Raw genomic sequence first — 16644 nt, forward strand, 5'->3', positions numbered from 1 at the left:
ATACAGATTTCTGGTTTTGGCTCCCTCTCCCCTGCCCTTTTCTTAATTTTTTTTTTTTTTTTTTTTTTTTTTAACATGACTGTGAATACTACATCTGAAACACAGGTATTTTAGGACAAAAATTTAACTAGCAACTAGCTCCAACAGTGTTATTTGGTGACTACTGTTCCGGAAATTAGATTAATTCATAAGAGTTTGCCAGGTGGTGACTCAGATTGAATGATGATTTTAGCTATGAACAGAAATGAGACAAACACCATATCCAAACAGTGATCCTTCCTGAATGCTAACGTAGGCAAATTCCATTTCCTGCTTCTTTTTAAAAAGGTGGAATATTGAACTTGCTGTCCAATTAAACAAGCTTTAAACATATCAGTAACAAATTATTCTTAGATGGTTTCAGAATGGACTAGCGTGTACACTTTCAGGATTCCTGTTATAAAGATTTCTTCAAAAGATCCAGAAGCAGAACGTCAAGGTGAACAGGAAGAATTGCTTCCAGAACAGATACATGTCCTGTATCTTTGCTGGGATTGCAGGGTCTGAGTTTCAGTTTTACACTATATGGGACAACCTCCTACCTCGCTGCAAGCTTTACATATATTAGAAAGTTAAGCATCTTAAAAAATACTTACGATTTGACATAGACACTTGTGTTCATTGACAAGCTTTTCCAGAGATAAGGATTCTATTACATCTGCTTCTGACAGGGCTCCTTCTCTGTCCTGCTTATTTGCCAGCCTAAAGAAAAAATTAAAAGACACACTTAGCATCCCGACATGAGATTCTCAGATCTCCAAAGGATAAGTTTTTGATAAAAATAGGAAGAAGGGGAAGAAGGAGAAAGTAAAGACAAAAATACCTTGTTTCAGCCTTAATTCTTAATTGGTCTTTCTACTTAATAAACATGTCAGTCCATGCACAATTTGCAACAGATACTAACAGTAATTACTAAGGTGCTTAGTAACTATTTAATAATTATTAATAGATGAAGCAATTATATTTTACAGCTAAGAAGATGGATGTAAAAGACTGTACCATTCTACATCTAAAGCTACACAGTACAAGCTGTTGGAGTCTATGGAGACATCAATATCCTAATTAAAATGTATTTAAATTGGTCAGCATCCAAGAAGGTAGGATGGATTAACATGGTAAGTTTCCTTAAGTATTTAGGAATGTGTTAGCCAAGCAGATATAGTCCCTAAGAAGAAACTTCAAAAAGTAAACTTTCAGTCATGTTGGTCAATGATTTTCTGAGTTTGCTTATGAGCAAATATTAATAACAAATGGAGAAATTTAGGTAGAAGTCCAAAATATGTACTTTAAACAGGCAAACATGACAAAAACCCACACAGGAAATAATTCTGGTTTCTTGAGGGTTTGAGAGTTTCATAAGAAATAAACAAAACTTCACAAAAAAGGCCAAGTCAAGAAAGAGTTGTTCCCATCTTCCATAAAAACTCTCGATGACAATAGGATGTATAGTCTTTCCTCTCCCATTACCTGCTTTTAATTAACAAGGTAGTATGGTAGAACTCTAGGAACTATGAGGAGATATTAAATAATATTTAACAAGCAATAGACTACTCCTGTTCCACAGTTACTATTTTTCAGCATGAAAACTGGTACCATGTACTTTTAACCAGGACAGACTATTTTGGAATATAAGCATACAATGCAATCTTATTTTGCACTCTACAACAGTAATCCAAGCTAAGTGCAAAGGCTGGAAAGAGGAGTATTGCATAACATTAGGAATCTGAAAATTGCACTTGCTGCTCTCCAAGAAAGGAATTCCACTAAAATAACATTCTGAAGTTTAGCAACGCTTCTGTTACATGAGAACTCTGATTCAACTTTCTGGATAAAGTCACAAATATTTGGCTTCCATGAATGCAATGTCAGATGGTTTTGGAAGCAGATTCCATAGCCTTTCTTCTGAAATCTCAAGTCATCATCAACTCAAATGGCTTTTAGAGAATGTTAGGCCAAAGCTTGTACTTTGGATTTATCATACTCCTTGCTGGTAAGAATCCACTCCACAGTTAGCAGAACTTGTCAGCACTTCATTTTGTTCTAAGACCTTATTCCCTCCAACTTTCCAGAATCACAGTGTGACAGCCTCAATTCTTAATGATTTTATTTCCTTGAGAGGAAGAAAAAAAAAACCCCAAGAAAAAAAAAGCTGTGTTACATCTATAGCTCAAAAAAACATTCCTTGACACCATTAACCTCGTGCACTATGATTCATTATCTAATCTTTTCAAGAAGAGTTTATGAAGGAGCGTAGAAAGACAGCTTCTCAAAAGTCCATTCCCTCTCCAACTTCATTGGTCTTAACTGCTTGTGGTCCAAAAAGGCTCACTGATTTACCATCAACCCTACACCCTACTGATTACCAAAACTTTGCCAACTTGCCTATGGAGCTAGAAAAAGCATGAGGCCTTCCTCCTCACCCCTCCTTTGATAATCCACTCCTACTTGTCAACAACAAAAAAAGTACTTCTACAGTACTTTGTATGATTTATTGCAGAGATTCCCTAACTGCTGTCCAACGCACGTACAGAACCTACAACGTTTTCAATATGCTTATGATACTCTGGCACTATTTCTTCTCACCAACCAGCTAGAACAAGTAATGTCCTCACAGTATTTAGCTATGAAATAGAGCCAAAGATAAACCAGGGGGAAACTGAAGAAAATATTTTTGAACACGGAGTTTGTTGCCACAGCCTACTCCTTTCTCACCTGTAGATTAAATAACTGCACTATTTACTAGGCTATTTGGACTGCACATTCTACAAAGCACTGCTGAAGCAGAATGAAATGTTGGTAAGCTGCATAGCTCAGCGTGAGTGTGACACTAACGCCCTGTAACTTGCAGTAGCTGCTGATTTTTAACTTCCAATACCTTGAAAGGTCTAAGATTTGCTTTTTTGTCCATTAGCTTCCATTTTCTTCACAGCACTCCTGTTGCAACATTGACTGTATTCAAAAAATACAGCTGAGGTGCTGTGTCTGAAAAAGCAGAATATCCAAATAGCTATCTCCACCTTATGCTCCTCAAGAACTGAAGTGGTTTTGCACAGGTCATATATCTCCTGCTCGACACCCTGCCCACTTCAGCCTTGAGGTCAAACTTACAAATGGAGTTAAAATAATTTTAAGATACTCTGACAAAGTGTATTACTTTGTTATTTGCTGGGGTTTTGTGTTGTTTGTTTTTTTTGGTTTGGGTTTTTTTTTTTTTCAGGTAAATGCATTCATACATCCATGACCTACCCTTGCTTCTTTTTCCCTTCGTGCCTTAAAGGGGAAGCAAGCAATCCCTGCACTTACACTTGGGCTTCATCCGTAGGCAGTGCTCCACTTCCAGCTGTAAACTGGCCCCTATCTAGGGAGCTGCTCCCAGACACTTCCTGCTACTGGGCAGCTCCAGCAGTGATCCGCCTCTCAGCAAGGCTGGGTTTCAAACAGGCAGAACCAGATTCCCCAAGCAGAAAGTAATCAATTTGCCTGTCTACTGCAGTTGCAGAAGTCGGCTCCTCTCTCACACCGCTGCTCCCGATGATGAACCCTTGGACAACTGTATAAGACTTAGAAGTGGAAGGCATGCAGAAAAAACTTCACGGAATGTCACTCAAGGCATATTACTTAGGTAAATATTAGAAACAATGTTTTCTGGATTATACTGAAGCTGAAACCTCAGGAGTTCCTCTGTAAAAGATAAAACGGAAAGCCACCAGCACAGGATTAAAAGGTAAAGACTCTTCTTTTACTTAATGCTTGCTAAGTTGCAAATATCAGAAAAAGGCTGTAGTGGGGTTTAAAATGGGAATGTGCCCAAGTGTCAAGACATGCAAACAATGGATGTCTATCCTGCGAAGAATTGTGTATTTCTCTTGGTGAATATAGTCTCACAGCTCTGCTGCTCATGCACAGGAATGCTAGGTTTTGAGGCAAGTTTATACATAAAACTTCCTTCCTCAAGGAATACATCAGAGTTATCTTAAAGGATAGACCTTGATTATAATTTTCCAAGTCAGTACAAAACTGTAGTATGTATATAATAAAAAACCTCCACATACTTGAAAGCACAGGAGAGTGTCTGTTGGTTTATCACATTAAGTTTGCTAAGTAAGAAACTTTTGTATGTAAAATCATGCCTGACTTATTTCAATTTCACATAAAGTACGTTTGGAACATTCTTAGTGAACAAACTTACTTTACACAAGAAATAAAGCTAGACACCAACTGTTTTTATATCAGGTAGGTTTTTTTAAGCAACTAGAAAGCTTTTGAACTTTAAGAGTCATGGGAAACAATGTGGAAAGGGAGTGTATGTATATATTGGCACAACTGACATCTACAGTTCAATGACAGAAGACATGCCAGAGAAAAACAGAGTCTTAACACAAACTATGTGTGTTCCTCGACTTGTTTCTAAAATGTAAGTTACTGAGCAAAGAGGAAAAAAGAAAAAAAAAATTACCAGTATTAAAGTTTACTTTACAATCCAAAAGATGTAGTGGGGGAAAAAAAAATCCAGTATGAACTGGACACATTTGTATCTCAGCTTTCATCAAAAAACCAAGAAGTGTTACAGAAAGGGTTTATTTGGGAAGAGGGTATGTGCACACCCATATGTGTGTTTTCTTGTTTTGTAGACACGGGGGATTTTTTAAACCTTGTTACTTCCCAACTAACACATTTCTCTTCACTTCTGTGGGATTCTTATACAGTAAAAACACCGAAAACAAAATACCGTATGGAGTACACACTGCGGGGGGTGGTAATCCCTAAAAGTGGCTCAGTGATGCTGCTTTTGGGGGTAAATTGTATCAGTTAACAAGAAACCTAAAATTTTGGGTCAAACCTCTATGGTGGCCATCAAAATTAACAAAGAGCAAAGCATCCCTGAGGTCAAAATATTACAGTACCAGAACTATCAACATGATTAAAAAGCAACTTTAGAAAAAGATGTCTATGAGAATGACTTAGATCAAGAAAATTAGTCTTTAAGGCTACTTCAAGAAGCATAGCTTTGAGGGACTAAATTAGCATTCTTGGGAAAATAAAAAAAAAAAAAAAGAAAAAAGAAAAAGAGAACACCTTTGAACTTCACAGCAGTCTACCCAAGGGAAAGAACAATGCCATATTCTTCAGTCCATGGTCAATCTTCTATTTAAAAATGCTGTTCTACGTTTTTCCTTTAGAAATGTCACCTCTCATTTGTTAACTTGTTTGTTGGGCAACCCTGTGGACAGCAATCAGTAGGATATTTTATCCTAGAGAAGTGAGGCCTCAGCAGATACAGCAAGAAAAGGTTTTGTTAAGTCTTTTTATGTTTTGCTTCTGTTAACATCCATGAAAGTCAAACTGCTGACCCACAAACAGGCAGAAAGATGCCAGTTTGTCAGACTGTTTTTTTTTTCTTTCCTCTTCAGTTACTGGCAGTGCATTAGCTTTTCGAGGAAGTCACAGAAAACAAAATTCTTTATATTTTTACCGAACAAGCAGATAGGAGAACTAGCCAACAGTTTCCAGCCTCCAATGGAATTAAGCACTCTAAAATTAAACTCTGAGCCCTCTCTTTCCCCAGAGTTTTTGTGGATTGCTTTTAAAAGCTTTTAAGTACACTGAAACAATTCAAATGGTGGGTGTTAACAGTTCTTAAACTACATTCTTTAGCACTCTTAAGCCCTTGTGCCTTCTGGATTGTTGACAACAATTATAAACCCATCAGTAGCTTTTTACTGATTAACACTAGGCTCTTTCTCAGGTAATCTGTCTTATTTCATTTCTCTAGTTTACTTTTCATGCCTTCAACTCTTATGCAAAACAATAATTTGAATATTAGGGTAAACCGTACTGAAAAACTGGTTAATAAATTGCTAAAAAATTATCTGCCTGCAAACATCAATTAAGGCTGACCCGTAAAAAATAAAAAAATAATTAACTGCTTTCATGCAGTTGCAGGGAGAAAGAAGAGACATTTTTCTAATTCAGCCTTTTCTCTAAACATTTCCTCCAGGTCACATTTAAATACGAGAATACTTAGAAGTAAGATTCTAAACTCATCCCGTTTATAATACCTCCAGGCGACTCTAGAGCAACTTCACTCTCATATTACCTTTTGAAGCAGTCACAAGAATGTCAACCATTACAATTTGTTTCATTTTGGTTAAGTGGCCTCATTCTCACCTCAGGTCTGAATCATATTCCTATTTACCGAAAACATGGTCCTCTGACACACTGCTCTGCTCTCAGGTTAATCATACCTATTGATCAAATAGGCTGCATCCAAAGAGATGTCTGAGCTCACATCAGGAATATTATGTTCAACTTCCAGATGCGTAATCCCAAACCCAATGACAATAAATGATATCGCCATACATTTTTGTAGATTTTAAAAAAATGGTTAACTATTAATTATTTTCTTACACTCTATTTCACGTTGATATATCAATACCTAGGCAAACATTGAAGTTATTTAGTCTAAGTTGCCTGTTTTTTTTAAAAAAAGTTCCCTGAAAATCCTTTGATTTACTACAGGTGAGTTCCAAGGCTGTGATATGTAGCTATATGGTCTGACAGAGATGAAATGGGAATGTGAAGTAGGTGGGATGTTGCATAACAGAAATTTTGAGAATGCAATTCTACTGCCAGGAAGACAAAAATCTTGAAACTGATTTATAGCAATAACTTGTTAATCAGGAATTCAAACTATATATCCTATTAAATCAAAATAATTTCACTTGTCCTCTATCCTGTTGCAGACCTTTCTCTTGCTCCTTATTTATTTTCAAATACTGCTTTAAAACATACCAATATCTGGACCTTAATTATGTGATCTTTTGGCAGAGGATATTATGATTTTCTTTCTGTGACCTACAGGTGGCCATCATATTTGCAATAGCTAATTAAGTGCAGGTGCTGACTTCTAGTAGTATTCTTGCTGGAAATAAACAAATAAACCCAGGTATTTACATTTATTTCTCTCTGCTGCTCATTTCTGAAGTCTCTTAAAAAATACTACTGATGGTAAACATCAAAACATTAAGGAAGTTCTTTAGTTTTGCTTTTAATTAAGGGATACACCATTCCCTTACCAAATACAGAGAATAATCCACAGCCTAACTGATCGGCAGAGTGAGATCATTGTTTTGTCAGTCAGGACTTGTAGGTGCAGCATGCGTCACCATAACTGTGACTTACATCAGCACAAAAGCACGAACTCGCCACCTTCCATTACCCACAGTATCAGCAGGGAACATGAGACTTGTCTGGAGACATGGAAATGGTGGTGGATGCTTCTCCTCAAGTCTTCCACAACTGCAGCCACACATTCGTAACAATGGTTCCAAAACTCTGTGGAACAATCTCAGATTTGCCAGTGGTTCACTGTGCATCTTTGAACCAAATACTTCATAAAAGAGCACAAAAAGCCCCACATTTTTCTAATTAGAGAAGTACTGACAGTTGTAGAGATTCTGAAAGTATAAAAGCTTGTAATACAGGTGATTCCCACACAACATGACTGTGCTACAGGCTTCTGGCCAAATGGACAAGAACACCTGAACTACTTCAGGTAACTAAGGTCTATTCTCCCCTCTCCATCTCCCTTGAAGGGCTCACTCCAACTGTGATCCGCTTACACTTTTCCCACAACTTTGGACTCATTCTTACCCATCTTATGAACTCCTGGAAAACTCAGACCTGTTTGATTCTATTTGAATCTCATGTTTTTACTCAATATCAGTATTTCCCTACCTCCCATGATCTATTTCACACCCATCAGAGATCCCCCAGGCTACCTTGCTGCAAATGCAGCATCGCTACGCTCCTGCGTACTGGTCATTTTGGTTTCACTGGGTAGCCTTATGGCAGTTATGGTGGGTGATATCGTTGTGGGGACAAGCAACCAGATTTTATTTCCTCAATGTTACGTAGCAGGCAACACCAGAAGCAATGTGCTGCAGGTTATTTCCCAGCAGCTGACAAATACAAATGACCTTTGCATGTTAGTATTTTTTAATATTAAGAATGAGATACCCATTAGCACTTAAGTCCCCTGTGCTGGAAAGGTTACTGATTTTGCACTACCATATCATATATAATCTGATACAGTTTAGCTACCTTCTACATATAATGGCAGCTTTTTTTAGGCTCATAACCAGGGCAAGCTCTCTGCCTTTGATATTTTCCTCATGAACCACTCCCACACTTCCCACAAACAGAAACTTGAACTTAGAACTATTTTTAAATATGTTTTTCCAATGACTTATCATCTTAAAACAGAGATGCTTTAAGAGGATGTTTTCATCCAACCACCTTGCTGCATGATAATCCTTGGTTTAAGCACGTTCATTACAAGGCATTTAAATTAAAGGAAATTTCTTTCTTAAACAAAAGAGAAAGAAATGTAACCTGTAACAAGATTGCTCACTTTAGTTACTTAAGTTATATCTTGGGGTAACAGGGAAAGATTCCAAAACCATCAAACAAGTTCCTTCTTTTCTTGTGAGAATATACAAGAGAGCACAGCCTTTGGAGCAAACTAGAATTTCAACCCAGGCCCCTAGTTTTCCTCACACACTACTTTAAGTATCTTAAACTGTAGACATTTAAATGGTATATGTGTCTCAGTACTTTTTTGTTGTTAAAGTTAAGACACTCAAAGTAGTAATCAAGTTCCAGACCAAAGTATGATTCCCAACATTACTCGAAGGCATTGTGCTCAAAAAGAACAGTTATACGGGTTTGCTGGCACCATATAAAAGAGCTGTAATGTAACTTCACTGCAGCCTGGATATGGATTTTAAAAGAAAATAATTAAAAAATGCGTAAGATTACGTGTAACATGAAATTCTTTTGGGACATGTTGCCCAAAAGCACCCTCTACCCAGTGCCCTTAATTGACTCATAATAAGGAACAGGAAAACAAACTGACCCTTACTTTTGTCACAATCACTAAAAAGAAAAAAAAAAGAAAAAAAGGTAGCTATTTCTGTAGAGGTAAAAAAGCAGTATGATGCAGAACACAGATTACACATCTCAATGAGCTCTCTAAGAGAGAATTCTGACCCTTGTTTGCCTGTAAATCCTCTCCTCCTGGTGGAGCGCAGTATGTTAAAACGAACGTAAGCAGGCATGCAAATTGCATCAAAGGTGAAATACAAACAGAGCCTTTTGCATCAGGCAGTTTAATGAAGGTGCTGAATAACCAAGAAATAGTGACCAAAACGATGAAATTAAAATAAACAGCAGTTCTTGGAAAGTCGGGTGTGGGTGGGGAAATAAAATATTCATCAAAGCCAAAAAAGAAGCCATTAAATCTAATTACAACCAGTAAAAAGAATTCCATATGATCAACTTAGCTACTTCACATATCCATTTAAGCCTTTTCACTTAATGCAGCCCAAACCTCATTTTTGGATGTAGGCTCCCTGTTCACTGGGTTTACTGACACGTTAGATAGGTGAAAGAATATTTTATGTCTGCTTTGCAATTAAGGAAAAGAACCTTTCAACTTGTCTCCCCTCTCCTTAAAAAATAGAGAATATATATTCTTTTTCATTTTCATCAAATTCATTATTTGTGTTTAGGACATACTTTAACATCATGACAGATTATTAATAATGGTGGTCCAGTTATCAGGACCTATTATGTCCCTCATCAGTGTACTGAGGTAATTGGCATTATGAAGACCTTCCCAACGACATATGTCATCAATTTGACTGGAGAGATTCATAACCCTGATGAGCAACACAGTAAAGTTATCAGAAGGCAAAGACTCCTGCAATACCCTTAAAATGTATTTGACAAGGATGTGTGCAAAACTGTATTTCTGAACCTGTCAACTATATATAACTACAGATAAAGATGCCCACCAGAGGAACAAATTCAAACTTAACCACCAGCAGATCTTCATGATAAAAACACTGCGAGGGGCAGGGAGGGAAGCCTTTCTAAAAAATAAGGTATGCCAGAGTGACCAAACTGAAATGCCGCATGCACATTCCTACTTTTTCTCCCCAAATACATGTAAGAAAGCATATAAGTACTCCTTGGACTCAAGTACAACTTAGACACTGGGCCAAACTGAGCCTGGTTTTTCTTCTTTTCCTTTCCCCTGTCACCTTCCCAAACCCACCCTGTAGCCCTGTCTGTTCCTTGGCTGTATTTTCCATCTTACATTGCTCCTAAATGTGAACACAGAAGGCACAGTGCCATATCGGCTTGACTAAGTTATTGCAACTATACTATTAGAGCAACTCCATTTCTACAGATTATCTTTTATTAAAGACTGGCTCGCAGTGTGTGATTCTGGCTCCAAGCACATGGTTCAGCATTGGTAACAGTGCAGACAAAAGGCAACACAGCGGCTGTTATGACCAAGGAAAGGCCAGGAACAGGGGCAAACCTCATCAATGCTCTTCAGCTTTATATGTGTAAGAGCATTTAGGGCCATTTCTAAACACAGTCAATAGTTTGAAGCTACAGTTAACAAGCTAACACTTTCCCCATCTACCAGTTTGGTTTGCCTTTACTGCAGTCAGTCTCTTAGCTGTTTTAACCCAAATTTTCAGGCCTTTGATGAAGAAAAAGTCTGATGAGGATGTGCTAGGCTGTGCTACTTTATCACTTCAGAAAGACAGTCTTTTAAAATCTTATTTTGAATACAAGGGATACTCTAAGTCACTGGATTGCTTTCAGGCCACGTGTTTTCTTTACTGAACTCTAAAAGAACAGGCATATTCTCCCTCTTTTGACAAAAACTTCAAAGAAATAAATCTTTCATCTCAGTCAGAAGAACAACAGGATGTGCCCCTATACATATACACAAATACGTAGGAAAACAAGGACTCGGTATATGAACAAAGCTTATTGTAGAACACTCAGTAAGTCAAGCCAACAATTTGCAAGGTTATCTTTGCCACAAACACATCCTTATTTATTTGAAACCAGCATGCATTTCAGTTGCCAGTATAATCAACGACATTTATTCATGCGTGTTCAGTGGCAGATTTTGAAGGCATGCCCGATAGGACATAAGATACAAAACTAGGGTTCAATTGCTTACATTTCACTCTTTAGTGAGACTGATGTTTAAACAAGGAAAAAAAAAAATCTATTAACACCAATCTCAAGTATTTTGTGCTTACATCTTTGCAAGTTTGATGTTTGGGAGTATTTATAGATTTGCAAATCTGTTGCTTGCCCCAAGGAATACAGCTATTTCAAGACCACTGCACCCAAACATTGAAAAGTATATGTCAATCATTAATGGATACACAAATTGAAGATGAATCCCAGTATAGTTCTTGTGCTCCTGTGTTTAACTTACTTTCAAGCCACAGAAGATTAATCATATGAAAAATTGGTAACTGCCTTTTTGAGAAATTGTACTGTGTTCTGAAGCAGTAACTGGATGACTGCATGCATGTTTTGAGAGGTTTTCAGTAATTACTTGCATTCTCTTAGATACAAGAAATTCTCGCCACCTCACATCATAAGCATTAATGGTGCCCTTAGAACTTGCTTTTAATCACAGGCTTGTCAAGCCGTGCAAAATTAACATGGGTCAACAGATGTGTTCGGCTATACTAAAACAGATTTTCAGGTCACTTCTCTGAAGCCTTGTTTAGCACTCCTGGTTCCTTTCACATGCCCCAGAATGAACTTTCCCTGTGGCAGTCTGGGTGGTGCCAAGCTGCTCTGAAACATTCCTAAAGAATGTTACCTTGATGAAATTGCCTGACTTCTGCTGTGGGCAGATACGCAGCAAGTTAGGCAATGAAGAGGAATTACTGTAACAATGTTAATACATGTTGCATTTTCCCCACCCCAAAGTAATGTTTTCCAATTAATTACTTGCAAGCTTGCTGGTTCACAAGTGTCACTATGGTCCTGTGACTTCTAATGACTGCTAAGGCTTTTTGGATTCTCTCGATGCAGATCAACAAACACATTCAGATATTAAGGCATTAAAGGGAAAATAAATTAAAAAAAAAAAAAGCAGCAAGAGTAATCCACACTTGTGCAGAATATCAACATTCTTTCTCACGATTGATTTCTGTAGCATTTCAAGTTTTGTTTTTTCAGCTAATCCGCCTGCAGACAGCAAGATTTAAGCCTGTGGAGGACACGTTCATACTGTTAAGACTCCGTGACTTATGTAACACAAAAATCTATTTAGGGTCTTTAAATATCCATAAAGGAGCAGAGATACCACAGCAGTATCATTTGCAGCTGTTCAAATGTTACAAAATCATTTGCGTACAGACAGGTTACTGGAATAGTCCTTTGCAGTTATTACAAAAGTATCCTTCTGGATACTATATAGAAATAGTGCATTTGTTTACTTACAAACAACCAAAACAACGTTAGAATTGGGGTTTAAGAAGAAATGCACCTATAAAACACTACTATTTCAGAAGACTGCCCTGAAATCTCTGAAAACAGCCAAAAGATTCTACTGTACTGTTTCACCTTTACGCTTGAACAGGCCTTTGAAAGACACACATTTGGATTTAACCAGAAGACCCCAAGTAAAAATCCCATAATCTTCTAGTCCTTTTTACTGAATTTTTCCATTCTTGATCATAGTCCAAGGAAAACATTCATAAAGGTTTTGAGAAAAATACTTTCTTCCCTATAACTAAAAATAGTTGACCTTTGACATTTTCTAAAACATACACAATAGAAACTTTCTATTAATTACGTCTCCAGTAAAGCATGCACAACACCTAGGGTAGAAAACAGAACTAAATCCACCTTCTATTAAACAAGAAACAGTACTAAATTGTATCTCACTATGGTGCACAAAGTCCATTTGCATAAATTTTATGAAGACTGCAAATGACAACATAAGAATAGATGACAGTAATCTAAAAAGGGATTAGAAAATCTTCACGCTGCAACATTAGTGATATGGATCCACCTCTATGAAGCTCAGCCATTAAAAGAAATAGCATTTTCATGCTAAATTATTCGAGTTCTTAAATTACTAAGAGTTCTGTTCTGTTTTGCTGTAGAGTTAAGTGCTTCAGTTACTATCAGTTTAACTCCCCAGGCAGAAGAAAGCAAGGAAAATGGAGAAAGGCTTTTTGGTGTGGCTAAACCAAAGCCTAAAGCAGCTTATTTACGCCAGAACTCTGATCCATTAGATAGTCTATCTCATAACCTCAGAAGCTGAAGCGTGTACTTCCTACTGAGCATCCAAAAACAGAGCAGCAGATTCACTTCTATTTTTTTTTTTAAAGAGAGATTTAAAAGTTTATTAGTTTTCATCAAATAACGTATTACAATTAAATAATAATTGGAGTTACTCCTAGTTTCCTCCCCAAAATAAAAGTCCTCTCCACATGCCATATTCCTCATTGTCGTTCCTCTCAGCAAGTTCTGGGCCTTACACCACCCACAACAAAAACGGGCTTGGGCTGCAAATCACTGTGTGCGGGAAAAACCACTGCAGTGAAGAAGCTGAGGGATGACTGTTAACCGTATCCACCTGAAGACAAATTAAAAACCTTAGCTTATGTAAACGGAATTAAATGGTGGAGTGCACTGACACCACCTACCCTGTACGTTTGTCCAGAATACCTACCGCTTCCAATTCACTGCTACTTTACTTTTGTAGCTCTAAATTCAGGCACTATTTTCCATGTCTATATATAAATGCTAACATTGTTGTCACACTTTGATTACAGTGAAACAAGAAAAAAAAGATATCAGCGTTAACTCCCTGTGTTGGCAAGGGGGGAAAAAAACCTGAACACTAAAACCATGAGAGACCGCCTCCAAGAGCTTAAACTGCGAGCTAAGGAACTACAGATAGCTGGAGAAAACAACGGTGCAACTGTACAAGAAGAAGAGCTGGAGGAGTTTGAACAGCAGGCCATTATTTATGAAAAAGAGCCCATAACTGAAAGGCACTTGCACGAAATCCAGAAGCTTCAGAATGACATTAACAATTTGGTGGAGGAAGTTCATAAATTCAGTCAACAACAAAAAAGCCTACTATCTTCAATGAGAAGATTCAGTGTTCTTAAAAAGGAATCTAACATAGCAAGAGAAATAAAAATTCAAGCAGAGCACATACGAAAATGTTTGGATGAACTTTCAAAAACAGTGAAAAAAGCTGAAAATGAACATGGGCCATCACGTGCCGCAGTAAGAATTCTGGCTTCCCAGCATGCTTTCTTATCCCAGCGTTACGTAAATGCTATGCTTTCATACAACGATGCCATAACTGCTAAGCAAGAGAAATGCAGAAAATTTATTGTCCGTCAGCTTGAAGTAGCTGGTAAAGAGGTATCTGAGGACGAAGTCAATGACATGCTCCAACAAGGAAAATGGGAGATTTTCAATGAAAATCTACTCACTGAAGTAAAAATTACCAAAGCTCAGCTTTCAGAGATTGAACAGAGACATAAAGAACTAGTGAATCTGGAGAACCAGATCAAAGACATAAAGGAACTTTTTATCCAGATATCAGTTCTGGTGGAGGAACAAGGGGAGATGATCAACAACATTGAAATCAGTATGAACAACACTCAAGAATACACTCAAGTATCTAAAGAAAAATTTGGGCTTGCAGTCAAGTATCGAAAAAGAAACCCTTGCAAAGCAATATGCTGCTGGTGTTGTCCATGCTGCAAATGACAAAAGAAATAAACTGTTTGAAATACCAATGGTTCCTATTTAGCAAGCTGACCTCGTAAAACAGTCTCAGGACCCCTCGACTGCTTTACTTTTCCTCCCATTTCTCCTTCCACAGAGCTCTCAGGAAAAACTGCATCTGTTTTTCCAAACAGAGTTAGAAGAATGCAAAGAATTTTGTGGTTTTCACAGGAACACATGAACTAGGGGAAAGGACCAAAGGACACAAGTGACACTTTGTTCTTCCAGTCAAACTAAAACAATGTGGCAAAAAACTACCTGTGCTTTCGGAAAGCACTGAAAATATTGTTAATCTCAAAGACGGATTCATAAGAATGATTTAGTTAACTTTCACAAAATAATAATTAGCATTTTTAATTGCCTTGTGGATTTTTAGTACTCATATTTACTTGGTTCAAACTCTAAGGATTTTTTTCTAGGAACTTGAAAATCTACCAAAAAGAAATCTACACGTAAAGCAGATAGCATTAATAACAATCCAGAACATGATGCCTAAACCAAACAAGAAGTCAGAAACCAGTTATCAAGAGTGTTTCAATACTACCTCTATAGGAAAAGTTACTAACAGGCTTACTTAACTACTTAACACCATGAAATAATGCTCATGTTATAGCAGGACAGCACGCACTGCCTTACAGAATGCAAAACAGGCATTGGGTTATTTATTTTAATGACACCATACTGTATTGCTTACAGGTAGGTGTTCAGTTGATATTTTCCGAACACATTAAAGATCACTAGCAGCAGAAGCCCACATTACCAAACCTGCAGGGACATTTGGTAGCAGCCTGCCGAGAAGCCAAGCGTTAATAAACTGACAGAGATATTTACATTATTCAGCTACACAGAGCGGACCCCTATCAGGTAAGGAGAGGGGAATATGATACTTCATTACACAGTGATAAGACACATTCTTACTGCTGCCTAGCCTAGCTAAATTTGCAGTTGCCTCTGCAATTTCACTTTTGCTAGTACAAAAATTAAGTATAATAAAGCAATAGAATGCCATCCTTATTAAAATAAACATGATATAGAAACAGAGAATTATTTAGGTTGAAAGAAATTTTTTGGGGACATCCAGACCGATCAACCTCTTCCTCAAATCAAGACAGGAATTTCCCTAGTTGCAGCTCCTCTCCACCACTTCTCATCCCGTCAGCACATCTCCAAGAACATTGTTCTGTTATCTTCACACCTTACTAGTAAGCAGCAGGAAGACCTCTCCCTTAGTTTCTTCATTTAAAGTCCGAACAAATGCAGCTGACTCTTCTCATATGTGATACACTGCAATACCCAAGCAGCACAGACTCCCTATAGTATAATCAACATTTGTCTTCACAGTTTTCTTGTAGTGCCAAGTCCAGAACCAGGCATGGTATAGGACATGCATTTATTTATACTACTACAGGAATGACCAGAAGGACTAGTTGAGAGTATCCAGAACTCTAAATGGCTCTATGAAATTCTGCCAGTTGTAGAAGCCTAGGATCTTCATGTAGGTATGCAAAACAGATGCCTCAGATAGGAAATATGAGTATCACCCCTGAGCACCGAAACCAGAGCAGCTAGACATTGACTCAACCGGTCCCTGAAGATCCCTTAGATGTTCTCTAGGAAAGAACTGAATTAGCAAGACAGGAAGTATATCACTGCTTTATTTTGCAGCAGCAGTTACTACTGCAATGAAGAAAAGCAAGCAGATGTAAGTGCTTTTGTTCTCCATAGTCCCAATGGTTGGTTTCTGCCCTGTTCCCTTTTGGAACTTAATGAGAAACAGCGTTCTAATGCAATTTAACAGAAAACAACAATGCAACTGAGACTTGATACGAAACAGAAAATAACAATGCAACTTGAGCAAAAAGTTACTTCCAAAAAGTAAAAAAACAAACCAAACCAAAACTCCAAAACCAAACCCCACACCAGGAATGTATGTCTGAACTCCTTTCGCTGTGC

At 37.6% G+C, this 16644-nt stretch overlaps 2 protein-coding genes across 7 annotated transcripts in view; one reads left to right on the forward strand and one right to left on the reverse strand.

Moving 5' to 3' along the window:
* ARL13B (ADP ribosylation factor like GTPase 13B) overlaps positions 1–16644 on the reverse strand; it is a 45681-nt gene that overhangs the window by 14792 nt on the left and 14245 nt on the right. For all 6 annotated transcript variants that reach the window (XM_056327300.1, XM_056327302.1, XM_056327298.1 and 3 more), the window contains one exon: positions 636–741. In XM_056327300.1, coding sequence (XP_056183275.1) covers positions 636–741 — 106 coding nt within the window. The remainder of the gene's footprint in view (positions 1–635; positions 742–16644) is intronic.
* On the forward strand, positions 3225–15052 carry STX19 (syntaxin 19). Its single transcript, XM_056327304.1, has 2 exons — positions 3225–3763; positions 13719–15052. Exon 2 carries the CDS (start codon positions 13795–13797, stop codon positions 14671–14673), a length of 879 nt encoding a protein of 292 aa, XP_056183279.1. The 5' UTR covers positions 3225–3763; positions 13719–13794; the 3' UTR covers positions 14674–15052.

Source organism: Falco biarmicus, chromosome 2 (genome assembly GCF_023638135.1).
Source record: "Falco biarmicus isolate bFalBia1 chromosome 2, bFalBia1.pri, whole genome shotgun sequence".
Classification (NCBI taxonomy): Eukaryota; Metazoa; Chordata; class Aves; order Falconiformes; family Falconidae; genus Falco; species Falco biarmicus.

What these genes read in the sequence shown, in the direction of transcription:
- STX19 (XM_056327304.1), top strand. Translation starts at nt 13,795, where the DNA reads ATGAGAGACCGCCTCCAAGAGCTTAAACTGCGAGCTAAGGAACTACAG.